The 26,038-nt window shown below is 36.0% G+C and overlaps 2 protein-coding genes across 4 annotated transcripts; both read left to right on the top strand.

The window, feature by feature from the left end:
* The first annotated feature begins 548 nt into the window (after positions 1-548).
* On the top strand, positions 549-1,883 carry LOC129899105 (heavy metal-associated isoprenylated plant protein 32-like). The gene is made up of 3 exons (XM_055973916.1): positions 549-569; positions 1,011-1,086; positions 1,456-1,883. The coding sequence occupies exons 1-3, from the start codon at positions 549-551 to the stop codon at positions 1,881-1,883; spliced, it is 525 nt and encodes a 174-aa protein (XP_055829891.1).
* A 3,169-nt stretch (positions 1,884-5,052) lies between these two features.
* On the top strand, positions 5,053-17,983 carry LOC129898767 (mediator of RNA polymerase II transcription subunit 33A-like). Of its 3 annotated transcripts, none has more exons than XM_055973434.1 (12): positions 5,053-5,485; positions 6,290-6,400; positions 10,214-10,561; positions 10,746-11,065; positions 11,138-11,229; positions 11,593-11,929; positions 12,301-12,511; positions 13,599-13,713; positions 14,053-14,214; positions 14,821-15,478; positions 15,947-16,153; positions 16,659-17,983. In XM_055973434.1, exons 1-12 carry the CDS (start codon positions 5,208-5,210, stop codon positions 17,828-17,830), a joined length of 4,011 nt encoding a protein of 1,336 aa, XP_055829409.1. In that variant the 5' UTR covers positions 5,053-5,207; the 3' UTR covers positions 17,831-17,983. The 3 variants fall into 3 exon arrangements, with proteins under 3 accessions (XP_055829409.1, XP_055829410.1, XP_055829411.1); XM_055973435.1 differs by lacking the exon at positions 5,053-5,485 and adding an exon at positions 6,069-6,129; XM_055973436.1 differs by lacking the exons at positions 5,053-5,485; positions 6,290-6,400 and adding an exon at positions 6,859-6,927.
* Positions 17,984-26,038: the final 8,055 nt, after the last annotated feature.

Below are 26,038 nucleotides of genomic sequence, written 5' to 3'. Positions count from 1 at the left end.
ACACCATCAATTTAATTTAATTGGTTATTAGCAAGTTAATATTCTATGTTTTAGATTTCCTACTCTATTTATTATAGACATCTTATAATTATTTTTTTAAAAAATCTAATAGCGTAAAGTTCTTTATATTGTTGGTGTATAAAATCATAAATCTCACGTAAGATATAGCGCGACTTATTTTTCCCCTTGGGAATGATACTATTCAAGTAATAAATTTGAAAAATAATATATACTTAATATATTGGAGATATTTGATTTCTTCTTTTAATCTCCACATTTATTAGTTTCCATTCTCAAAACAATCTCCTAAAGGAACAAATCTTCACTTTACCATTTTTAGCCATAAATAAAATCTTGGAAATTATATACATGCGTTTGCATAATCTCATTATTATTATTAAAAACCTATCATAATATCTTCAATTTGCAATTTCATTATATTCTGAAGTTAGTTTTCTCATACCCATATTCGAATATCACTTGATTCTCGTATAGAGGCGGAGTCAAGAAGTGAAACTTATAGGTTCGAAATTCTTGAATTAATTTCAATGGAGCCCTTTGCAGACGTGGTAAGAGAAAAAACTTTTTTATTTATTTTTTGTATATTTGTAGCCAATTGTAAACCGTCAAATATCTCAAATTACCTATTCACTGTCCATACACTGATAAGGGATGTATGGATTCGCGAGAAGAGAGGAGCTGTGGTGGTCCCCGGGACCGCCCGGATCCCACGAGTGAATAGAAAGTTGAATCTACATTGGATCTCACCCGAATCGCCCTATCTATCCTCCCGAGGAGGAGTTTGGTTTCAAACTCCGGTTCGAAAAAGAGAAGTACGCCATGCTAATGTGCCTTGGATGATCCACATCTCAGGGTCAGACGCCTATGGGGACATTGAACTATTCATGTGGCTGAAATTTATTTCACGAAATATTTTTTAAAAAAACAGATTTTAAAAGTTTGGCCGAACATATATTTCTCTTCAATTGTTTTTTTTTGTTTTGTTGTAGAGTTGCAATTTGAAAGTGAACGTCCATTGTGATTCTTGCAAGATGAAGATGATGGAAGTGTTGCACTCTGTACGGGGTAATTAGTGTAAATTTGTTTAATCTAATCTAATATGTTATATGGGATATAGTAATCATTTTTATTAGGTTCTCAATTAATATTTATAATAGAAATTTTACCTATTTTATCTTGTAACGAATCTAATTTTATAAACATTTTTTATATTGTTAGTATGGAAAATTATTTTTTTTTGTAAATAAGTTTGACATATGAAAAAATGGGGTCTATAGGTTTTGAGGCGATGAATGCACTTGTCATGACATGTAGCTCTAGTATAATAAATATTTATTCACCCTTTACTTAAGTGTTTACTTATAGTCATAAAAAATGAGTATAATAATATTTCATATTGACTGACTCTTGATTCTGAATTCGCCTCTTTATTAGGAGTGTATGCATTGACAATAGATGCAGAAAAAGGATTAGCAAATGTTTGTGGAGAGGTTGATCCAAACAGGTTGTTATTAGCATTGTTAAAGTCAGGGCAACATGCAGAATTAATAAATGTGAAATTGAAGCATCCTGCTCTTAGTACTCCAAGAAATCAATATGGATACAACAATTATGGCCATATTGGACATGGCTATAATAACTACAATTCACTAGATGGACCTTATGGCTACAATCATGCATTGGATGAGCCAAGCTCTTACTATCCTACTAGAGGAGCCATGGTTGATCAACCTTACAATGGCTTGAGCTACCACAACTCTTCTCCTTATGTTAGCCATGAATCGTCTTCGTATTTGTATCGACCTCTAATCATGGATCATGTCATTAGAGAAGAACCTATGAATTGGTGTAGCATTATGTGATGAGGAAGCGGATCTGAAATGTAAATTTGACGATCTTAATATTTAAAGTTTTTAGTAATGAACTCGTTGTACTTTTAAATTGACGAGTTTAGAATCTACTATTTGTTGAAATTTTAGCACTGAACTCGTAGTATTTTTTACCGTTTGTTGAATTTTTTGCACTGAACTCGTGGTATTTTTAAAATGATGGTTCAAAATCTACTGTTTATTGAAACAATAGTGATTTTTCATATGTATATCTATGTTATGTGTCTGAAATAATGTGTTTGGTCGAACCTAATGAACTATTTATTTAATGTATTACACACATGGTCTTCCCTTAAGTTAGTTCATCTAATTTACATAGATCTTTTAAAAAACTGATTAATTAGAAAAGAATAAATATAAAATTCCATTTTATATATTGATAATAAAAATAAAAAACTACCATTTTAAGTTCTATCAACAATATAATAACTACAATAAATGCACTTGAGGGACCTATGGCTACAACCATTCAAATGCATTGGATGAGACAAGCTCTTACTATCCTATTAGAAGAGCCATGGTTGATCAACCTTACTATTGTTCGAGCTATCACAACTCTCCTCCTTATGCTAGTCATTAATTGTTGTTATACTTGTATTGACCTTTGCTCAGGGATCATGTCATTGGAGAAGAATTTACGAACTGATGTAGTATTCTGTGACGAGGAGGTGGATCTAGGATGTAAACTTGACAAGTTTACTATTTTAGGTCATTAATACTGACTCATTGTACTTTTGAAATGAGGGATTCAAAATCTACCGTTTGTATAGTTTTTAATTATTTCTTACATGTATATATTTATGTTATGTGTTCGAAATAATATATTCATTCAGATCCAATAAAAAATATATTTAACAATTTGTGCACATCGCTAGCTATCCTTAAGCTAGTTCTTCTAATTTTCAATTCTTTTATTGAATAGATCTTTTTAAGAACGGATTATTAAACAAAAACAAAAATAAGATTTTATTCTACATGACATTAACATAAAGTAAAATCTTTCATTTTTTATTTTATATTCACCACATTTATGGCAATGGCTATAACAACTATTACCAATATTGCACTAGATGGCCCCAAATGCATTGAATGAGCCTTGTAGTTGCATATCTGATTTTAATATGTGCTTAATACATCCAAGGTCAAAACTAATGATTAGCACACACGCTTAAATTAGGACATATCTATTAAAAAAATGAGACGGAACTAGAGTATAGGTTATGAATTCAATCGAAATAGTAGCGTCGGTTCAAATATTGTATTTATATTTTTTTAATTAAATATGCACAAATTATTAGTTTGAAAGTTGAAACTCATTATGCAGTTTTAAAAAATTTGAATTCGAAACCTAGGAATTTTAAAATCTTGACTTTGTCGTTGTCAATGTACTATGTATTCTTTTTTCTTTTGGTATAATTATTCAATGTTCGAAACTTATTATTTTCATTGTGTACACAATAAAATAACATAATTAATATAGTTTTATAAGTGTGATTTGAGGAGGGTGTAGTATATGCAATCTTACCCTTATTATTTTGTGAAGGTAGAGAGCCCCGGCTTGAGTAAGCATATCACCAATCAAGTATGTAAAATAAATACATTAACGAAGAAGTCATGCCGAAAACTATTAAGAAGAGAGCAAGTAGCAACAACAAATAATACAATAATTGAAGCAAAGAAAACAATCGATACTAATAAGTGGATTAGACAACATTCGACAACGTACTCATCGACCTCCATATTTTTCTATCTAGGATCGTGTCCTCGTTCAACTGTAGGTTGGTCATGTTTTGCCTAATCACCTCCCAAAGACTTCTTCGACTTACCTTTACCTCTCATAATTTCTAATATAACCAATCTCTCCCATCTCTTCAGCGGAACATCAGTGTATCTTCTCTTCATATATCTAAACCATCTGAGTATCGCCATCCTTATCTTATATACCACATAGGTCATTCTCACCTTTGTAATAATCCTGCTCAGTAGAAGTAAATAGGCAAATAAAGGAATTATGGGTAGTGAAAATCGAAGTCGAATTATGGAGGAGTAACTGAGTCTGGGACTTAACGGCTAAGATCACAAGTTCATTAATAAAGCTCAATGGTGGAGATGCAACCTATCAGTTGAGGTAGTTATATAACGATCTAAAAGGAAGGAATCAATTAACGATACTCTGGTAATTCTTTTCCTTCTTCTTCGTGTTCTTTCTTTCTTCTCTTCTTCTAAATTCAAATCTTTTTCTTCTTTCTTTTTACAAATTCGAGACTCATTATGGACGCTCACTTATCCTAGTTATCATAGATTAATTCAGCCTTTCATTTACTTGTATTCAATATCCAATTTCCCTATTTTGAATGTAATCAGAAAATTGTCCCAAAACTATTTTCTTATTTGTGAATTACAGTCAGATCTTAATTGAGATCCTGACAACCTTATTTCGAATAACTTGATTCTTGATTGTGTGTCATCTAATATATCCAAAGATTCATCTCAACATTTTCATTTCTAAATATTCACTATTTTTTAACGTTAAAAGTCTTGCCGACCAATATGCTGCCCCAAACGATATCACTAGTGTAAGAAAGTCAGAAAGGGAGGTGCACATGCACTGTCCAAAAAGAAAATGCGTATTTTATGTGTTTCAAAAATTGTTACCTCTTTTAGCAACTTTTGATAAGAAAACATGTATTTTATACGAAAACGCATATTTTACGCATTTCTAGTTTCCTATAAATAGAGCACCTCTTGCCCTCATTTAGATTATCCCATAAAAATACAATCCAAAAGAGTAAGAACATAAAGAGAGTTATACACCAAGATAAATATTATAGTCTTGAGTGTCCTCTTTATTAAGTTATTCCTTTTATAAGAGAGAAATGTTTATTGTTGTTTTCTCCTTATATGTGAGAGCAGTGTACTCCCATATTATCATAATAAAATCCTTCTGCCCGTAGTTTTCCCCCTCTATCTGTTTGAGAGCTTTTATGTAAAATTTTCATGTTCAATTTATTTTCATTATTTATTATCATATCAAAGAGATGCTTCCTCTCCAAACAACTAGTTTGACCATCACATTATGGAAATTACCTTAAGAAGTTTTCTATTTTAAAAGTCTAACCCGATTGATTAAAAATTAAGCAATCTAAATTTCAAATAAATGTAAATTTATTTTCACCAAGTCTTTTTTACCCTAAATATATACACACACAACTGTTTTTCAGCAAGCCAACACTACTCTGCCAGCGACATAATTGCCGGCGTAACCCGCCGGAATCCAATTTACCGACCGGAGAATCCATGGAAACGCTAACCGTACATTCGAGCCAATGGGACAGAGTGATGGAGCTGACGAAATTGGCTCAGGAAAGAAACACCGATCCATTGACATGGGCCATGCAGCTTTCTTCCAGTCTCAACTCCGCCGGAATCTCTCTGCCGTCGACCGAAGTCGCCGAACTTCTCGTATCTCATATTTGTTGGTCTAACAATGTCCCTAATGCTTGGAAGCTTCTAGAGAAAGCTTTGATACTTAGAATTGTCCCTCCTTTGTTCGTTCTCGCCCTTCTCTCCACTAGGTCATTTTCTTCCCCTTCAATTTTTCAAATTTTGTGCTTTTAGTTTACGAAATTGATTTTGTCCTGAATAAGAAAAAGGAGAATTGCATTAGGTTGATGGCTGGCATTTGATCAGCAATTTGAAATGGGGTTGAATAGGGCTGAACAGATGGGGGATTTGAGGCATAAGTTCAGGGGGTTAGTATGATCCTCACATAGTTTAGGAGTGTAAATGATATGGAAAAAGTAGGTGTTTGGGTATGTTTCATTGTGAAATTTTTTAAAAATGTAGTTTTTTTTCCGAAGTGATGAATGATATTTGAAAATTGGAGTTGTTTTTTACTTTTTGCGAGTAATTTGGAGTGAAAAAAGTGAAAACACCTCTTTGTTGTTTTTCAAGTTCTTGAAAATTATGGAACTCGATTTCAAGTTGAATTCCGGAGTTTTATGGCCAAATGTGTATTCCGGAGTTAACTTCAGAAAAAGTGAAAAAATTTCATGGCTAATATGATCATTGCATAATTTAAATGTGTAACTAACAATTTCGTCATATTATTCACACTCCTAGGTCATTTTCTTGCCCTTCAGTTTTTCAAATTTGTGCTTTTACTAACGGAATGGAATTCGAGGAGAATTGCATTAGGTTGATGGCTGGCATAAAAAAGGTCTAACTTTGATCACCAATTTGAAATGTAGTTGAATAGAGAAGAATGGATATTGGGGGATTTGAGGCATAATGGATATTGGGGGCTTTGAGGCATACTTAATTGATTTATTCATTGAGTCTATTTTGTTGTATTGACTTTATTTCTTTGTGTATTACAGAGTAATTCCTGCTCGAAGGAGCTATCCGGTGGCCTACAGGCTGTATATGGAACTTGTAAAAAGATATGCTTTTTCATTGCCATCTCTAATTAATGGTCCAAATTATCAAAAGTACGTTCATTCTCATATATCAAGTCATTTTCTTGTATTCTCTTTGGTTTGATCCGTAAAAACTTGTATTTTTTTCTTTTGTTAGGTGCTTTAGACTATATTATTTATTTCTAGGATCGGTGGTTTGATGTTCTTCTACCTCCCAAGATAGGGGACAAAATCTGCGTACACACTACCCTACCCAGACCCCACTTGTGAGAGTCTACACTAGATCTGTTGTTGTTGTTTGTGGTGGTGGTAGCGGTTTGATGTTCTGAAAAAGCCTTCTTTGGTACTGAGACTTCATGGTTCATCTCGGTCCTACTATCAAGTGCTATATAGTGGCCCAAAAACTAAAAAAATGTAGTTTGTGTAATGTTTTACTTTCCAATTCAACACAAGAATGGAAATGAACTGATAGATTGGATTTCACTACTCAACCGTAGTACAAATATAGAATCAATGGAAAAGTAAAAAAAGTATATGGAACTTCTAAAATGATATGTTTTTTCATTACCGTCTCTAATTAATGGTCCAAATTATCAAAAGTATGTTCCATTCTCCTATTTCAAATTATTTTCTTGTATTCTCTATAGTTTGATCCATATGAACCTTTTTTTTTCTCTTGCAAGGTGTTTTAGACTATATTATTTATTGCTAGGATGGTAGTTTGATGTTCTTTAAAAGCCTTCTTTGGTACCGAGACTTCATGTTTCATCTTGGTCCTACTATCAAGTGCTATATAATGTGCCAAAAACTAAAAAATTGTAGTTTGTGTAATGTTCTACTACTCCAACTCAACAAAGTAGAATGGAAATGAACTGATAGATTGGATTTCACTACTCAACTGGATTACAAAGGAAATATAGGATCAATGAAACAGTAAAAGGAAAACTCAGCATACTACATTTCTACTGCTACTTCATATTTATAGCTAGGTCTTGCTTCTTCCAAATCCTTCTTCACTCTTCACACACTCCTTATCCAGGCTGCCAAAAAAGATCACTGTTGGAGGTTTGCGTATTCTTGTGCTTCGCCTTAAAATTTCATTCTCCTGAAAACCATAACCTGGCTGCTGACTGTGGTAGTTGACTGGACCTCTTCTGCTAAGGTGTTCGTAACAGTTTGAATTACTTTGGACACAGTGCCTCATGTCTTCACTGTTGAATAATTTGCTTGGACATTCATTGAATCTTCAAAATGTAACAACATAATCTATGACGTGTTCTAGAGTATTACCATTTTTGCTATTGAAGTATTAATTTGGCATAACTCTTTTTTCCAATTGTCTCTTTTTGTCAATGGAGGTTCTTTTGTTCCTTTTCTGGTTTTCTATATCTTCTATTTTTCTTTCAGAGTGAGGTTCTGTGAATTTATGCCTCAGTCTGTTGTGAAAATGCCATCTCAAATGAAATTTCTTGGAGATAATTTTTTCATTGTATGGTCTGGTGAATGATTGTCCTTCTATATTTCCTGGGAGGTAAACAGATGTCCATGTGGATGAAAGACAATACTAATATTCATGACTGATTCAAATTTCCCAGATTAATTTTTATTTTGAGTTAGTTTAGTTTTTGTCATGACCCAATTTAGGACCGTGACTGGCGCTAAGAGTGAAAATCCCAAAGCAAGCCTTATTAGAATTCTACAGAAAATTGGACAGTTTCCTCTGTTTTTGGGCCTATCCTGAATTTTGCTGTCTCAAAAATCCACAACACAACTAAAAATAACTCTAAACCAAAAAATAAAATCTATCTTTAATCCAATCACCACGCAATAATATCAATTCATCCCCAAATACGAAAAGAAGTTTAAAATTACTCACATGACTACAATGCGAAGGAATAATCATAACTCTAATCGAGAAAAGGACAAATGGAGCGACTCTAAGAGTTTTAAAAGAAAAGGAACCAAAACAATTTGATAAATTTCTTGCCACGCGAAGTAATGACTAATGCGGGGCTCACCAAATACCACCAATTCAAGCTCTTTAGTTAATGAAATTCTCGCCAACGCCACCTGAGTTCTTGCTAAAAACATTTAGCAAGGAGTGAGACGCTAGCTCAGTGAGTAACACTTAACCACAAACGTTTTAATGAGGGACAAGTCAAAAAAATATGCTAGATGATAGTCAAAATCATGTAATAAATGCCTTTTCAGAAAAACAACAATAATCAATCTTGTTTGTGTCATGTAAGCAAAATTTCAGTTTAACCATTTAGTAAAAACCTCAGTAAGAACTTTCATATCAAATCATATATTTGGGAGGTTTCCAAGAATGAATAATGTAATCGGTGTGACTTTCTTCTTTTAGAAATAACCATAACAGTGGACCCCCCATAAAGGAGTCAAATATTCATATCAGTAGATCCCTTCTCGAGGGGTATAGTTAATTGTATGCTAGGTCTACCTTCCCACTAGCAAGGGCTATATCGGTAATCTGTAAATACAAGGTGCACCAGGTCTAACGAACCCACCATTAGCTATGTGATCCATCAAGGTCTACTCCCATTTATACTTTTTCTTTTTAAACAGTAGAAGCAATTCCAAAATAGTACAAGGCATTTAAGTTCTTATCGAACCATATTATATAAAACCTTAACAAAAAAACACATGTCAAAATACTATTTCTCAAGCAAATGTTAAATCCTTTCGATAACGGTAATCATGTCTCAATTATCAATAAACATGTATTATAAAAGCGAGTTCATTTCAAATAACTATTTTGGTATCATATCAAATAAAAGACTTGTCCCGCATGCAAATTAAAACATACGGTAACACATTCACTTTACAAATCACGTATAAATCATGAAAGTTATGAAAACACAAATTGTGGTAAGATTACTGCTTACTGTACTCCAGGCGAAATGCCAAACTCGTCACCTCAAGCAATTCGAATGACTCCCTTCAATCCATCTATAATCACATCATAATGATCTCATGTTAATTTCTTTGTTTAGGCTACTTCAATAATAACTATTTTAATACCCAACCCTCAGGGTTAAACTCTGATGTCTGTCTTATTTATTAACCTGATAGTCTTTCAATTTAAGCAATAATGAGTCATAATTCTAAATATCCGCATCTTTCTTTCTCTCAAACAAATTCTTGGCTATCCATGGCCTTGCGGAGATAATTCTTTATAAATCCTTCCATATTGATTCATATCCTTCAGAAAGTAATTTGTTTCATCATAAAAGTTTATATCTATTGTTGTCCATTACAGTTAAACACCAACTCAATTTTAGCATTACAATGTAACTCAACTTGTCATACTAGGAGTATCTTTGGCGTTAGTAGAATAACAATCTGCTTTTATCCAAGGGTATTCTCATATCCAAAACAATTGCAATTCATATTCAAATTACTGATATCACTTTAACACAATCCGTAATAATACATATATAGTCCTGTCAATGAATTAAAATACCTTGAAATTCATATTTACAATGACAGAGGTTCCACTTCTTCTTCTCCATTTAATTATTTTTCTCCGTATTGAAGCATCTTCGTGCTCCTTCACAGGAAGAGAGGCAAAGAATACGTTCTTTTTATTTTTTTTCAGGAGTTGCTGGGAAAGGTTTCTAACCCCAAAATCCCTTAAGTTTATTTGCTGCTCCCTAGTTACGTTTCTGATGGGCTAAGGTCCATTTTTATTTCATTTTGTTTTCTTTGGGCTAATGGCTTCTATGCCCTTATTTAAATATGGGATATTACACTAATATTCATGACTGATTCAAATTTCCCAGATTAATTTTTGTTTTGAGCTAGTTTAATTTTTGTGGATGAATTTCAGTAGAAGAATTAACATGTCTGGAAGTGCTATTGCAGGATTATGGAATCGATAAATGATACTCTTCATCTTTCCCAGATATTTGAACTCCAGGGATCTGAAAGTGGAATGCATGTGATTGAATATGTTTTCACGGTTGTATGTCAGTTACTTGATGCCTCACTTGATGATGAGGGGCTGCTGGAGCTGACTGCTGAAAAGAAGTCTAGGTGGCCAGTTGCAACTCAAGAAATGGAAGTCAGCAATCGTGATGGCTTTGCTGGGAAAAGAGTTGAACATCGTGAAGAATTATGTAGAATGAACACTGTACTGGCTATTGAAATAATTGGCGAACTTTTTGGGGACAAACTGACATCCATGATTCTTTACTTGGCACGTAGGAACATGTAAGATGACAGAGCTTCCTTCATTAAGTTGTGTGCTGTGTCAAATATCAACATGTCTATTACTAATGCTTTGTTTCTCACAGTTCTGTTGATCTATGAGAGAAGTAGTGCCTAACAAAATGCTCACTATGCTAGCCTAGGAGATATTATTGGTAGCTAAACATGCATTGTTTTCTGTCTTTAGGCCCACACATTGGGATTCTTTCATGCAGCACTTACAACTTCTAGTGTCAAACTCGTCAGCTTTAAGAAACTCTAAGAATATCTCTCCAGAGGCTTTGGTACAGTTGATATCCAAAAACCGTGGAGTCCTCTCCAGAGAATGCAAAACAAGCTCCAGGAAATTTCTTTATGCTGTTATGGCCTCTGGATCACTTGCGCTTTCTGCTAGTCGGTGTGATGATGCTAGTACATCTGTTCTCTGGCTACCAATTGATCTCTTTTTAGAAGATACCATGGATGGATCAAAAGTGGCAGCTACAAGTGCTGCTGACACCCTTACTGGTAAATACTGTAGTCAGTGGTCTAAGTTCAATATACCCTGGTCTGACCTGCTAAACTGGAGTTATTGTGCAGGTCTGGTGAAGGCTCTGCAGGCAGTTAACTGTACATCGTGGAAGAACACATTTTTTGGGTTGTGGATTTCAGCCCTAAGGCTTGTTAATAGAGTAAGAATCAATGAAGATATCCCTTCTTTCATCAGCTTTATCCAGGTTGCTAGATGGCAGAAAAACTATGCTTCTGTCCAACCCGCCATTTTCCATCTTCAGCCCTAGGTCTTCTTTTGTAACACAATTTTGCTCAGAAGTGCATTCAAGTTTCAAAGTTCTGCAAACCAAGCTAATTTATTAGTTAAGGACTAACTATAGGGTTTCCCTCTTATCCTAGAATTTCATTCCTTTGTATAGAAGGTTAAATGAAACTGTTTATCAGAATTGAAACTGCAGTTTGTTATTTTAGCTGGTCAAATTTAATGTTAGCTTCATTTCAATATTGAAAATATACTAAATAATTGTTCTTGGTCAATTTAGGAAAGGGATCCCAGTGAGGGACCAGTACCTCGTCTTGATACTTGTTTATGCTTATTGTTGTCTATTACACCGCTAGCAATTACCAACATTATTAAAGAAGAGGAAAGTGATAGCAGCACTAGTGATCAAAGAACAGAGTCCACAGGAAAACATCGTCAGGCCTTAGTTTCGAGCTTACAACAACTGCATGATTATGAAGGCTTGTTGGCCCCACCACTGCCTGCAATTCCTTTGGCAAACCAAGCTGCTTTGAAAGCAATGATGTTCCTCTCAGGGCTAAGTGGGGGGAGTGAGTATTTTGATGGGAAGAGATTGAATGACATGCCTGTCAATTGTGGTGAGTCCAGTAGATTTCAAGAGAGGTTTGTGTTGTGTCAGCCTTGTATAACTTGTTGCCTGGATTCCATCTTGTATTCTTTTCAATTTGACTAAGTTCTAGAATTTGCTTCCTCTTTATCCCCACAACCCCTTCCATGTGGTTGGTGACCTTTTTGAGAATATTTTTACCTCCCTCAGCTATACCTCCGTCCTTCACCCTCGCCTTTATTTTGCTTTTTAAATTTTTTACCTTTTTAATTTTTTGTGCAGATTGCTTTTAGACTATATGTTGGGAAAATCTAATCAATCTAGTGCATCTCTGATTTAACTCTTATATGCATAAGTATGTTATAATGGTAGTGTATGCTAATCATCTGTAATTATTTCTAGCTGGGAACTTGTGGCACCTTATTGTTGAGGCTTGCATCGCTAGAAACATTTTGGATACATCTGCTTATTTATGGCCGGGATACGTAAAAGGTCAATGCAATCAAGTGCCTCGTAACATGTCAGGCCCATCACCTAGCTGGTCATCATTGATGAAGGGGTCTCTCCTAACTCCTCCAATGGTCAGTGTATTGGTTTCAACACCCGCTTCAAGGTATGACAGAAGTTGACAACAAAAAAGTTTTTCTTTATTTCTGGTTTGCTCACTTCACGCCATCATCTGCCAAGGTTAGTTGGTCCATGCAGTAGTGGTTGTTCCCCAGTGCCACTGCTTAATGTGGCCTTTTTGATTTCAAATTAGGAGTTTTCATGCACATTCAGAGCTATACGATTTAAAATCTGTTTGTAGCTGGAAAATAGCTGATTCTTAAAAAAAGCCTCTGGATTTAAGCAGTAATTAGATGTGTAATTTACATTAGTCCCATAGTGTTAAGAGCTAATTACATTATTTCCCTACTCTTTTCCAAATTACAAAAGTCCCTTAAAATTTGTGGATTTCGGATACATCAGCAGACATCCGGATACATAGGGGAGGGATGTATCAAATTGGGGATAGGACATCCGGATACATAGGAGAGGGATGTATCTGATAGGAGAGGGAGAGTGGAGAGATGTATCCCAGAGGGGGATAGGGATGTATCAGCGAGAGGGGAGTATTGTATCCGAGAGGGGATTTTTGAAATTCTATTAAGTGGTAGGGAAATTTTAGAGATTATGGTAAAAATAAGATGTGTATTTATGTAATTTTTCCTAATTATATCCCATGCCACTGGTTTGTGGTTTCTTTTAAGGTTGCATTTGGAGTTCTCAAACATATTTAGAGTTAAAAGATGTGTTATAAAAAACAACTTATAACTAGAAAATAATGGGTTTATAGTTTTTTCTTAAGAAAACATCTGAAGATTGTAAGTATTCACACTCCAATTGAAAGAGAAGCTGACCTTTAACATCAAAAATTCCCAGTGGCTAAGCTCTTGAAACTGCATTTTCTGGGGCTTTGGAGCATGTTTAAGGATAGATCAACCAGTTGGATTTCTGTTTTATCAATCTAAATTGCGGTGGTCATATATCGGGAATTGCAGTCATATCATTTAGTAGAATTGTTTTCCCTTGTCTCACTTAGCTATAGCCTGGTTTTCAGTTGAAAATCCTTCTCTTTTGAAGCCTGGGCATATCAAATGCTCTTTCTTGAAATTTATGTTGTATGATAACTGAATTTAAGCTCATGGATTTGATGGAAGCTTAGCAGAAATAGAGAAAATATATGAGATTGCTGTCAATGGTCCAGCTGAAGACAAGATTTCTGCCGCTACTATTCTCTGTGGGGCTTCTCTTGCTCGTGGTTGGAATATACAGGTAATGCTTGAGTCTCCTTGGTATTGAACTTGTATTTTGTGCTATATTAGCAGTAAAACCTCAAGATTATCTATACCTCCGGGAAACCTCTTTGAGAACCTGCATTTTTGCTTGAATTTTTTCTAAAAAAACTTGTTTTCTTGTTTCCCTTTTACTACCTTCGCATAAACCCATGACAAGAAGGAAAGATTTCATGACCTTAGCACAATTGTCCTCCCAAACAAAAAACTGGTTTCCTAAAGTAATTCTGAAGTTCAAAATTGGTTTCCTAAAGTCATTCTCAAGTTCATATCTTGTCTTCACACTCATTTCACTGTCTTTTCATCTATATGCTTGCAGGAACATACAATTCTATTCATCACTAGGCTGCTTTCACCTTGTATTCCTTCTGATTATTCTGGAACTGATAGCCATTTGATTGGCTATGCTCCATTTCTGAATGTTCTTGTTGTTGGTATATCATCTGTCGACTGTATTCAGATATTTTCTTTGCATGGATTGGTAGGTAATTCTTCAACTGTATTTCTTGTTCTGAATTATGTTTGATGTCACTCATATGTTAATGTTGGTGAAAATCACTTCGGCACAAATCAGATACTGGAATATAGTTGTACTACTGATCTCTCCAGTTGACAGATGTCAGAAGTAATTTGTCCTCTGTGCACCATGTCAACATATATTGTTGGTTTCACTAATGAATCAATCTGTGCACCATTTCAACGTTTATTATTCGTTTAACTAATGAATTGAAACCTATCCATTAGTTACTTCTTGTTCTACATGTTGAAATCTGTGTATGGAAGACCTATACAACATGTTGGAAACTGCACTCACACCAAAGCCTGGGGCCCTGGACGTTATTGCTAGCATTTATTATTTCTTATTGATTCTGGGGTTGTTAGAAGTGTCTTCCCATCAATTCTTGACGCTTGCCTCTTTAATGTACTTTTGCTAGTTCTATAGGCAATTGATACCTGAACAATGATTTGAAGAACTAAATTCTGTTGACAATAGGTTTTGGAAAAAGTAGGCTGAGTAACAACTGGGCTTAAGATAAAGATGAAGAAACCAACCTGTGTGCTGATGTTGTACTTAAATTTCTTTCAGGTTCCACAGCTTGTTGGTGCATTGATGCCAATTTGTGAAGCCTTCGGTTCTTGTCCACCCAATGTGTCATGGACTCTAATGTCAGAAGAAATTACTTCACATGCCGTTTTCTCGAATGCATTCACACTGCTACTGACATTGTGGAGGTTTGATCAGCCACCGCTTGAGCATGTCACGAGAGATGTTCCTGTGGGATCCCATCTAACTCCTGAATACCTATTACTGGTTCGCAACTCCCAGTTGGCATTCTCTGAAGATTTGCTGAAAGATCAAAGCAAAAGCAAGCAATTGTCTAGAGTTCACAGTCAAGTACCTAGAGAACCCATATTTATGGATTCTTTCCCTAAACTAAAATATTGGTACCGGCAACATCAAGCATGTATTGCATCACCTCTCTCAGGTCTCGTCCCTGGAACTCCTGTTCATCAGATAGTTGAAGCACTGCTGAACTTCATGTTCCGAAAAATAAATAGTGCTGGTCAGTCCCTTATACCTCCAACTTCAAGTGGTAGTAACTCATCTGGGTCTGGAAATGAAGAGATATCTCCTCATCTTAAGTTGCCCGCATGGGATATTTTGGAAGCTGTTCCTTTTGTGCTTAACGCTGCTCTCACGGCATGTGCTCATGGGACCTTGTCACCACGTGAACTAGCCACAGGTTAGTGATTTGACATAATGTCTACAGTTGGGCCTCAAGAACAATCGTTATGCTTGACAGGCACACATCTGAAAATGGTATACACTTTGACAACACCCACACTAATGAAATACTTAAGCCAGTTGTCAGAGCTACAGCCTACAAGGAACATCGCACAATGCCTGAATGCTAACCCCCCACTCAATCAAACAGAACAAGCAAAAAAGAAAAGAGTGAAGTCCTTAACTTCCTTTTAATGAGAGAGAAGTTTTGATGTGAGATATATTGTCCCCTTTCTACACATTCCCACCACTTGGTAGACCCTATCTATCCGCCATGCACTCACATGCAACACAGTGAAAGAAAATAGAAAGAGGAAGAAAATTCACATGAAACACTTGAACTTATCTCATAGCTGATGTTGTGTTAATTTTTTTTTGATGAGTTCTATGAGTCAGTATATTGAGCGCTGCACTTTCTCCATCTCAGGTCTCAAGCATCTAGCTGACTTTCTTCCTGCATCTTTGGCAACAATTACAAGTTACTTTTCAGCTGAAGTGACACGGGGTATTTGGAAGCCTGCTTCCATGAATGGAACTGATTGGCCTAGTCCTGCTGCAAATTTAGCAACAGTGGAACAACAAGTTAAGAAAATACTAGCTGACACTGGTGTTGATGTCCCAAGTCTCTCTGTAGGTGTGTACTCATCTAATTTCATCTGATCACCTGATTCTTTTAAGATGAAGAACTATGGCATAAGAGAGATACTTCCCCTCCTCTTTTCTTCTAACCTATGGGCTAAGTTACCACAGTGACAAGTTGATCATCCCTTGTAAATTTCTCAAAGCAATGCTGAGTAATCAGACAGTAATAGACTGAACGTGAACCTACTCTCATCTCCTTCTTTCTCTATTCCTTTTTGTCATGGCATTGAAGTTGGGTTTTGGGGGATTAGATCTCTTATCTCCTGTTTTGACATATTGAACCATATTGCCTGCGCTAAATAGCTGACAAGGGTTGTCTGTCGATTCTAACATTGATGCATCAGTTAAAAGTACCCGTCCTGGCTTGCTATGTGATAGACCTGGATTACCATATCTATCTAATATAAATATAAATCTGTGTAGGAGGAAGTAGGTGTGGGGAATTTAACTACTCAATTCATTTATCTCAATGTTCAGCTAATGCTATGTGTTTGTAGGTGGAAGTTCTCCAGCTATTCTTCCTTTGCCCCTGGCAGTCCTTGTGAGCCTCACCATTACATATAAACTTGATAGAGATACTGACCGCTTTCTGAACTTGATGGGCGCAGCAGTGAGTAACCTGGCTACAAGTTGTCCTTGGCCATGTATGCCTGTTATGGCTGCCCTATGGGCTCAAAAGGTTAGACGCTGGAGTGACTTTCTTGTTTTCTCTGCATCCCGGACTGTTTTCCATCACAGCAGTGATGCAGTGGTTCAACTTCTTCGGGTCTGCTTTACAGCTACACTAGGTCTAGGTACATCTTCTATAGAAAGCAATGGTGGTGTCGGTTCACTTCTTGGTCATGGATTTGGTTCACATTTTTCTGGTGGCATTTCTGCCGTTGCCCCTGGTATACTCTACTTGCGTGTTCATAGAGCTGTCAGAAATGTCATGTTTATGTCAGAAGAGATAGTCTCCCTTTTGATGCATTTTGTCAGAAATATTGCGGATAGTGGAGTCCCTGCTAAGGATTTGGAGAAACTCAAGAAAACTAGAGGTGAGCTAAGGTCTCTCTCTAGTCAGAAAACAGATAGTGGATTCCCTGCATCTTGTCATGTCTCTCTTGCTGCAGCAATGACCCGTGTCAAGCTTGCAGCTACATTGGGTGCTTCATTAGTTTGGATTACAGGTGGTCTAAGTTTAGTCCAATCTTTGCTGAAAGAAACATTGCCATCTTGGTTTATATCAGCGCATAGGTCAGAGCCCAACGGTGGGGTCTCAGAAGGAATGGTTGCAAGGCTAAGGGGATATGCCCTTGCATACTTAGCAGTGCTATGTGGAACATTTTCTTGGGGGGTGGATTCATCGTCACCCACATCCAAATGGCGACCAAGTATGCTCGGAGCACACTTGGAATTTCTTGCAAGTGCCCTAGATGGCAAAATATCACTTGGTTGTAACAAGGCTACATGGAGAGCATACGTGTCGGGATTCATAAGCTTGATTCTAGGATGCACACCAAGCTGGCTTTTGGAGGTGGATCTTCAAGTTTTGAAGAGGCTGAGCAAGGGATTGAAACGGTGGGATGAAGAAGTATTAGCTTTGGCACTTTTGGAAGCTAGTGGTGTTGGTGCTATGGGTACTGCTGCTGAAATGATTATAGAGGGGAGTTTGAACTTTGGTAGATGAGAACTCTAGGAGGACTGTTGATGTAACACATCCTCTTAAATTATCAGTAGCTTTGTACAATTTTTTATTGTGTATAAGAGGACAGATATAGAAGTTTTGGAACCCTGCAAGTACCCTTCTCTAGATCAGTTGAGTTTTGATTTGACTATCTTACTTTTTTGTTTCGTGACATATATACAAAAAGGGACTTTGGCCGTCCGAAAATAATGTGTATTATTTAATAGGTTCTTACTAATGGACTCATAGAATTTGAGCTAAAATAGAGTCGGTCATACATATTTTGGAAAATTCATTGATACTCGCATGTAAAATTGAGATAATCTTAAATTTTTGCTTTCTGAACATTAACTCCAAAAAAAGGTGAGTTACGCCTTTTGAAAACAAAGAGTATCATTTAATAGGTCATCCATCACCCATGGAGCCACAAAATTTGAGCTCAACAGGGTCGAATTTCTTTATCGTGACACATTCTAAAAACCCAACTTTTGCCTTCCGAAAAACAATGTGTATCATTTTATAGGTCATCATTAATTTATACACAAAATTTGAACTCATATTGAGTCGATCACATATATTTCAAAAATTCAAAGGAAAATCCACGAACTAATACACAAAAAAATTAAGACAAACCCAAACTCCTGTTTCGTGAAACATAAACTACAAAAAAGCTACATTCGCCTTTCAAAAACAATGAGTATCATTTAATAGGTCATCACCAAACAAATTTGAGCTTCAAGTGAGTCGGTCACACATATTTTGAAAAATTTATTGACTAACATACATGAAAAAACAAAATAGTCATGTATTCCTATTTCATGACATATAACTCCAAAAAAATAATGTTGTCCGCCTTTCAAATATAATTAATATCACTTAGTAGGCTGTCACCAATGGACCCATAAATTAGAGCTCAAACAGAATCGGTCACATATATTCCAAAAGAAATAAAAAGCTATTATACATGAAAAATAGATATAATCCTGAATTCCTTTTTCTTAAAACATAAACTCAAAAAAATGGTGTTCGCCTTTCAAAAAATAATGAGTATCATTTAATAGGTCACCAATTAATCCACAAAATTTAATCTCAAACATAATTTGTCACACAGATTTCGAAATATTCATGGACTAATACATACGAGAACCTGAGATAATCCTGAATTTCTGTTTCGTGACACAAACTCCAAAAAAAAAATACCGCCTTTCAAAATCAATGATTATCATTTAATAGGTTGTTACCAATTGACGCAAAAAATTAAGCTCAAATAGAGTCGGTCATACATAATTAAAAAATTCATTACTAATACACACGAAAATTGAGAAAATTGTCTAATTCCTGTTGAGTGGCCCTTAAATAATAAAAAAAGGTGTTGATCATGGCGATGCTACATGTAATGTTACCCTAGGTTATTATGGAGGGTCCTGTAAAGATTTAAAAGGAAGAAAAAAACGAAAGCCACTTCAAAAAATTCATGGGCTAATATACAAGAAAAACTTAGAAAATCGCCTAATTCCTGTTGAGTGACACCTAAATGCTAAAAAATGGCGTGGATCATGGTGATGCTACACGTACTGTTATTCCAGGTCATTATGAAGGGTCCTGTAAAGTTTTTAAAAAAACATGTCCGGAAGCCAGTTCATCAAAAATTCATTGGCTAACACATAAAAAATTTAGAAAATTACCTAATGCCTTTTGAGTAGCCCGTAAATGCTATGAAAAATAGTGTTGATCATGGTGAGGCTACACGCGATGTTACCCCAGGTCATTACCGAGGTTACTATAAAGTTTTTGTTAAAACAAGAGTCCAAAGGCCAGTTCACCAAAAAATTCACGAGCTAACATACACAAAAAATCGAGAAAATCATCAAATTCATGTTGAGTGACCCTAAATGCTAAGAAAATAGAGTGGATCATGACAAGGCTACACGAACTATTACCCTAGGTAATTACGGAGGGTCATGTAAAGTTTTTCCAAAAAACAAAATGCCTGAAAGTCAATTCATAAAAAAATTCATGGGCTAACACACACAAAAACTGAGAAAATCGCTTAATTCTTGTGGAGTGACCCCTATATGCTAAAACAAATAGTGTGGATCATGGAGAGGCTACACGTAATGCTACCTCAGATTGTTATGGAGGGTCTAATAAAGTTTTTGCAAAAAAAATAATCTCGTAAGCAAATTCACCAAAAAATTCATGAGTGAATTCACACAAAAAACTGAGAAAATCCGCTAAGGTCCCTAAATACTACAAAAACAAAGGGTCCTGTAAAGGTTTCGAAAAAAATGACCGGAATCTATACAACCAAAATATTAATGGGCTAATACGAAAAATGAGAAAATTATCTAATTCCGCTTGGTGCACCTAAATGCTATAAATATCTCATTCATCGTGATAAGGCAACACGTACTTCTCCCCTGGTACGTATGGAAGGTCTCATAAACGTTTTGGAAAAAAATTTGACTGAAAGCCATACCACCAAAATATTCATTGCTAACACAGACGGAAAATGAGAAAATTGCTTAATTCCGCTAGTCTGGTCCCTAAATGCTATAAATATGCCATGAATCGTGCCCAAGATACACTTACTGCTCCCCCAGATAATTATGGAGAATCTTGTCAAGATTTTAGAAAAAAAATGACCAGAAGCCATACCACCAAAATATTCATGGGCTAACACACACAAAAAATAAAAATATATCCTAATTTCGCTTGAGTGACTCCTAAATGCTATAAATATACCGTGGATCATGTCGATACTACACTTACTACGCTTCTGGGTACTTACGGAGGGTCCTAATTTGGAAAAAAATGACCTGAATTCATATCACCAAAATATTTATGGACTAGCACAAACAAAATAAAATGAGAACATTGCCTAATTCTGCTTGGGTGGCACCAAACTATTTCAAATATGTTGTGGATCTTGCCAAGACTACATGTACTTCTCCCCTGGGTACTTAGAGAGGGTCTCGTAAAGGTTTCGTACTATAATTTGACCAAAATTCATACCACCAAAATATTAACGGGCTAACACATACGAAAAATGAGAAAATATTCTAATTTTGCTTGAATGACCCCTACATGCTATAAATATATTGTGGATTGTGCAGAGGTTAGATGTACTGCTCCCCTGGATCCATACAAAGGGTCCCTTGAAGGTTCTGGAAAAATTTGACAGAAAGTCATACCATTAAAATATTCATAACCTAACACACATGAAAAATAAGAAAATCGCATAATTGCACTCTAGGGGCTCCTAAATGCTATTAATATATCCTAGATCGTGCCGAAGTTACACGTAATGCTCCCCAAGTACCTACAGAAGGTCTTGTATAGGTTTTAGAAAAAAATTGACCGGAAGCCATACTACTAAAATATTCATAGACTAACACACACGAAAAATAAGAAAAATCACATAATTCTGCTTAAGTGGCCCCTACATGAAATAAATATGTTGTGGCTCATGTTGAGGCTACATATCACGACCCAAAAACTGAGGTCATGATGGCACACATCTCAAAACCTAATCTGATGTGTAACCCTAAAAATAAAACTCATACAAGACTCCCAAAGGGGAAAATGATGCCACGATTTAAATAAAAAGAAAAAAAAACAATGAAGAAATTATCCCAAAACCTGGTGTCATAAGTATAAAGAGCATCTAATACAAGGTGCGAATCTGAAGATACAACTTAAGTCTCTGAATGATACAAAAGACTGAAAAATAAAGATAGACTAGTGACGATCCAAATTCTGAGACCTCACCACTAATCTGAGAATACACAATCCGCTAGAATATTAACTGCCACGTGGGGTACCCCGACTAGTATCTGCATCAAAAAGGGACACAGAAGTAGGGGTGAGTACAATTCACATGTACTCAGTAGGTTTTAGCTGACTGAGTATAAGAAATTAATCAAACCTATGAAATAAACTAAGGAACGCTTCCACCTGCATACAGAAAAGTCTCACTTCGGCATCGGTGCCGCCAGTTTATATATATAGTGGCACGAGTAAAGTAAACCCATAATAACAACTCATAATCACAATTAATCAAATAATTCAAGCAACACAAATATCAATGCAATGCAATGCAATATGATGATGCAATGATGTGGTGGTACGGTGGAATCAAGACTGTCGCACAGCCTGTCGTATACACCTGCTGAGCTGTGCTACCAAGCAGGACCCATGGGGGTCTCGCAGACCATATACCTCAATCACAATATCTCATTATCCTTGCCACCTCCTCGTGGTCAAGGGATCACAATGCATCCACTACCCTGCCGGAAAACTGCCTCGGTCAAGGACTCAAGATACAAAGGTTAGGATCACAATGCATCCACTACCCTGCCGGAAAACTGCCTCGATCAGGGACTCAAGATACAAAGGTTGGGATCACAATGCATCCACTACCCTGCCGGAAAACTGCCTCGGTCAGGGACTCAAGATACAAAGGTTTAAAGGTGTTTCATTTTCTTTCTCAAAAAGAATTTCCATATTTCTCAACTTTCCATGTTTCATGATATGATGAATGAGGATGAATGCATCAAAACACATATGCATGGAAGTAATAATCAACTCACATGTGGTATAAGGTTCAAGTTCTCAAAACTTAACCTACACTTGATATTCACCCTCAATAAATAGTAACGGGAAGAACACACTTTCATTTAAATATTCACCTCTTTCTCAACAATATTTCAATACTCAAGTATGCTCAAAACCCCCAACTCAATCTCTCAGGCGGCATCACAAGTCAAATAATATACTCAAGTCTCTCTCTTAGGCAAATCACAATTCACATGCTCTCAAAGCAAATAAGATAACAAATAAGGCCCCCACACGGGCTATGTAATACGAATAAACCCCCACATGGCAACACATTAATAAATGAGCCCCCACACGGGCATCACAATATATATAACATTCTCAACTCATACTACAACCCCATCCCAAAGTCTATAACATATGAATGACTAATTACCCCATCTCAATCTCAAAGGATAGCCAAACCTACCTCAATTGCCGAAATCGCACTCGAACACCTCCACCGAACAAGCAACTCTCGAATTCAATGCCCGGACTGACAACCCACTATCAACAATAAAACATACACATCACAAGGAGTCCAATGACACTCATATTGATAGGTTTCGGAACCGGGGATAAAATGGTTCAAAAATTAATTATTTCCGAAAAAGATCAAATCTGGAAATTTATTAGACAATCACATTCTACTTGTAATAAGGAACTCATGGTTGAAAACCCCATAAAAATAGAGCTCAAAACGAGTTAGAAATCACCATTTTCCGTAAATTCGAATTAGGAAAGAAACAGAGATTTTTGGGGTTTGAAACTAAATTTTAGGGGTTAAAATCATCAAAAACTTAATGAAAAGGGAAGGTTTTAGGTCAAAAATCACTTACCCAACACTTTGCCTTAAAAATCTCTTCTCAAATCACCTCAAGGAGTTCAAGAACTCAAACAAATGATGAAAAATATTGAAATGGAAAGAAAGGGGCATTTTCTGCCCAAAAGTTACTGTTCACGCGTGTTACTGTTCACGCGTGTTACTGTTCACGCGTGTTTTGTACAAATTTTCGAAAATCACCCTCAAGGTCATTACACTACACGTACTCCTTTTTGGGTACTTTCATAGGGTACTGTAAAATGCTCTCAAAGCAAATAAGATAACAAATAAGGCCCCCACACGGGCTATGTAATACAAATAAACCCCGTCACGGCAACACATTAATAAATAAGCCTCCACACGGACATCATAATATATATAACATTCTCAACTCATACTACAACCCCATCCCAAAGTCTATAACATATGAATGATTAATTACCCCATCTCAATCTCAAAGAAAGATAGCCAAACCTACCTCAATTGCCGAAACCGCACTCGAATACCTCCATCGGACAAACAACTCTCGAATTCAGCGCCCGGAATGACAATCCACTATCAATAATAAAACATACACGTCACAAGGAGTCCAATGACACCCATATTAATAGGTTTCAGAACCGGGGGTAAAATGGTCCAAAAAGTAACTATTTTCGAAAAGGGTCAAATCTGGAAATTTATTGAACAATCCCATTCTATTGGTAATAAGGAACTCATGGTTGAAAAACCCATAAAAATAGAGCTCAAAACGAGTTGGAAATCACAATTTTCCTTAAATTCAGATTAGAGAAGAAACAAAGATTTTTGGGGTTTGAAACTAAAATTTAAGAGTTAAAATCGTCAAAAACTTAATGAAAAAGGAAGGTTTTAGGTCAAAAATCACTTACCCAACACTTTGCCTCGAAAATCTCTTCTCAAATCACCTCAAGGAGTTCAAGAACTCAAACAAATGATGAAAAATATTGAAATGGAAAGAAAGGGGCATTTTCTGCCCAAAAGTTACTGTTCACGCGTGTTACTGTTCACGCGTGTTACTGTTCACGCGTGTTTTGTACAAATTTTCGAAAATCACCCTCAAGGTCATTACACTACACGTACTCCTTTTTGGGTACTTTCATAGGGTACTGTAAAGGTTTCAAAAAAAATTGATCATAAGCCATATCACCAAAATATTTGTTGGCTAACATATACAAAGATTGAGAAAATCTTCTAATTTCGCTTGAATGGTTTCCTAAATGCTATAAATATATCGTGATTCATATCGAGGCTACACGTACTTCTCCTCTGGGTACCTTATGGAGGGTCTCGTGAAGGTGTCCAAAAATATTGACAGGAAATCATACCGCCAAAATATTTATAGTCTAACATATATGAAAAATGAGAAATCTCCTAATTGCACTTGAGAGGCCCTAAATGCTATAAATATGTCGTAGATTGTGTCGAGGCTACACTTATTTCTCCCTCAATACATAAGGAGGATCTTCTAAAGGTTTCGGAAAAAAATTAATCGGAAGCCAAACTACCAAAATATTCATGTGCTAATAGAAGAAAAATGAGAAAGTCGCCTAATTTTGCTTGAGTAACCCCTAAATGCTATAAATATCCATGGATCGTGAAGAGGCTATATGTACTTCTCCCCTGAATACGTACGGAGGATTCAATATGGCTTTGGAGAAACATTGAGCGGAAGTCATACCACAAAAATATTCATAGATTAACACACACGAAAAATGAGACAATAGTCTAATTCAGCTTGAGTGACCCTTAAATGCTATTAATATGTTGCGGATTGTGCCGAGTCTACTCGTACTGCTCTCTCGGGTACTTATGTAGGGTCCCGTAAATATTTTGATTTTTTTTACCATAAACCTTACCACCAAAATATTAATGAGTTAACAGACACGAAAAATAAGAAAATCAACATATTCCATTTGAGTGGTTCCTAAATGTTTAAATATGTCGTGGATCGTACCAAGACTACAGTACTACTCCAATAGGTACTTACAAAGGGTGCCACAAAGTTTTCTGAAAAAAATTGACTGGAAGCCATAACATCAAAATATTAATGGACTAACACACACGAAAAATGAGAAAATTGCCTAATTTTGCTTAGGTGGCCCCTAAATGCTTCAAACATGCCTTGGATCGTGCCGAGGCTATATGTACTACTCCCCCGGGAACTTAGGGAGGGTATCGTAAAGGTTTCATAAAAAAATTTGATCGAAAGTCATAACACCAAAATATTCATTGGCTAACACACATTAAAATGAGAAATCTTTTAATTCCACTTAAATGTCCCTAAATGCTATAAATGTGCAGTAGATTATGCCGAAGCTACACATACTGCTTTTCTGGGAAAAATACGAAGGGTCCAGTAAAGGTTTCGAAAAAAAATGACAAGAAGCCAAACCACCAAAGTATTTATAGGCGAACACACATGAAAAATGAGAAAATCGCCTAATTCCGCTTGATAGGCCTCTAAATTCTATAAATATGTTATGGATCATGCTGAGGCTACATGTAGTGCTCCTCCAGTACTTATGGAGGGTCCCATAAAATTTTTGGGAAAAAATTGATCGGAAGTCATACCATCAAAACATTCATGAGCTAACACACATGAAAAATAAAAAAATCATCTAATTCCACTTGACCCTAAATGCTACAAATATATTGTTGATCTTGCCGAGGCTACACCTGCTGCTCCCTCGAAAACTTACAGAGGGTCCTGTTAAGGTTTTGGTAAAAAAATTATCGAAAGTCATACCACAAAAATATTAATGGGCAAACACTTA

This window comes from Solanum dulcamara, chromosome 8 (assembly GCF_947179165.1).
Source record: "Solanum dulcamara chromosome 8, daSolDulc1.2, whole genome shotgun sequence".
Taxonomy (NCBI): Eukaryota; Viridiplantae; Streptophyta; class Magnoliopsida; order Solanales; family Solanaceae; genus Solanum; species Solanum dulcamara.
This window is presented reverse-complemented; position numbering and strand designations above follow the sequence as displayed.

What these genes read in the sequence shown, in the direction of transcription:
- LOC129899105 (XM_055973916.1), top strand. Translation starts at nt 549, where the DNA reads ATGGAGCCCTTTGCAGACGTG. An exon ending in TGGAGCCCTTTGCAGACGTG is followed by an intron (nt 570 to 1,010) that starts GTAAGAGAAAAA and finishes GTTTTGTTGTAG; the next exon opens with AGTTGCAATTTGAAAGTGAA. An exon ending in AGTGTTGCACTCTGTACGGG is followed by an intron (nt 1,087 to 1,455) that starts GTAATTAGTGTA and finishes CCTCTTTATTAG; the next exon opens with GAGTGTATGCATTGACAATA.
- LOC129898767 (XM_055973434.1), top strand. Translation starts at nt 5,208, where the DNA reads ATGGAAACGCTAACCGTACATTCGAGCCAATGGGACAGAGTGATGGAG. An exon ending in AATGGTCCAAATTATCAAAA is followed by an intron (nt 6,401 to 10,213) that starts GTACGTTCATTC and finishes GTGCTATTGCAG; the next exon opens with GATTATGGAATCGATAAATG. An exon ending in TACTTGGCACGTAGGAACAT is followed by an intron (nt 10,562 to 10,745) that starts GTAAGATGACAG and finishes TTCTGTCTTTAG; the next exon opens with GCCCACACATTGGGATTCTT.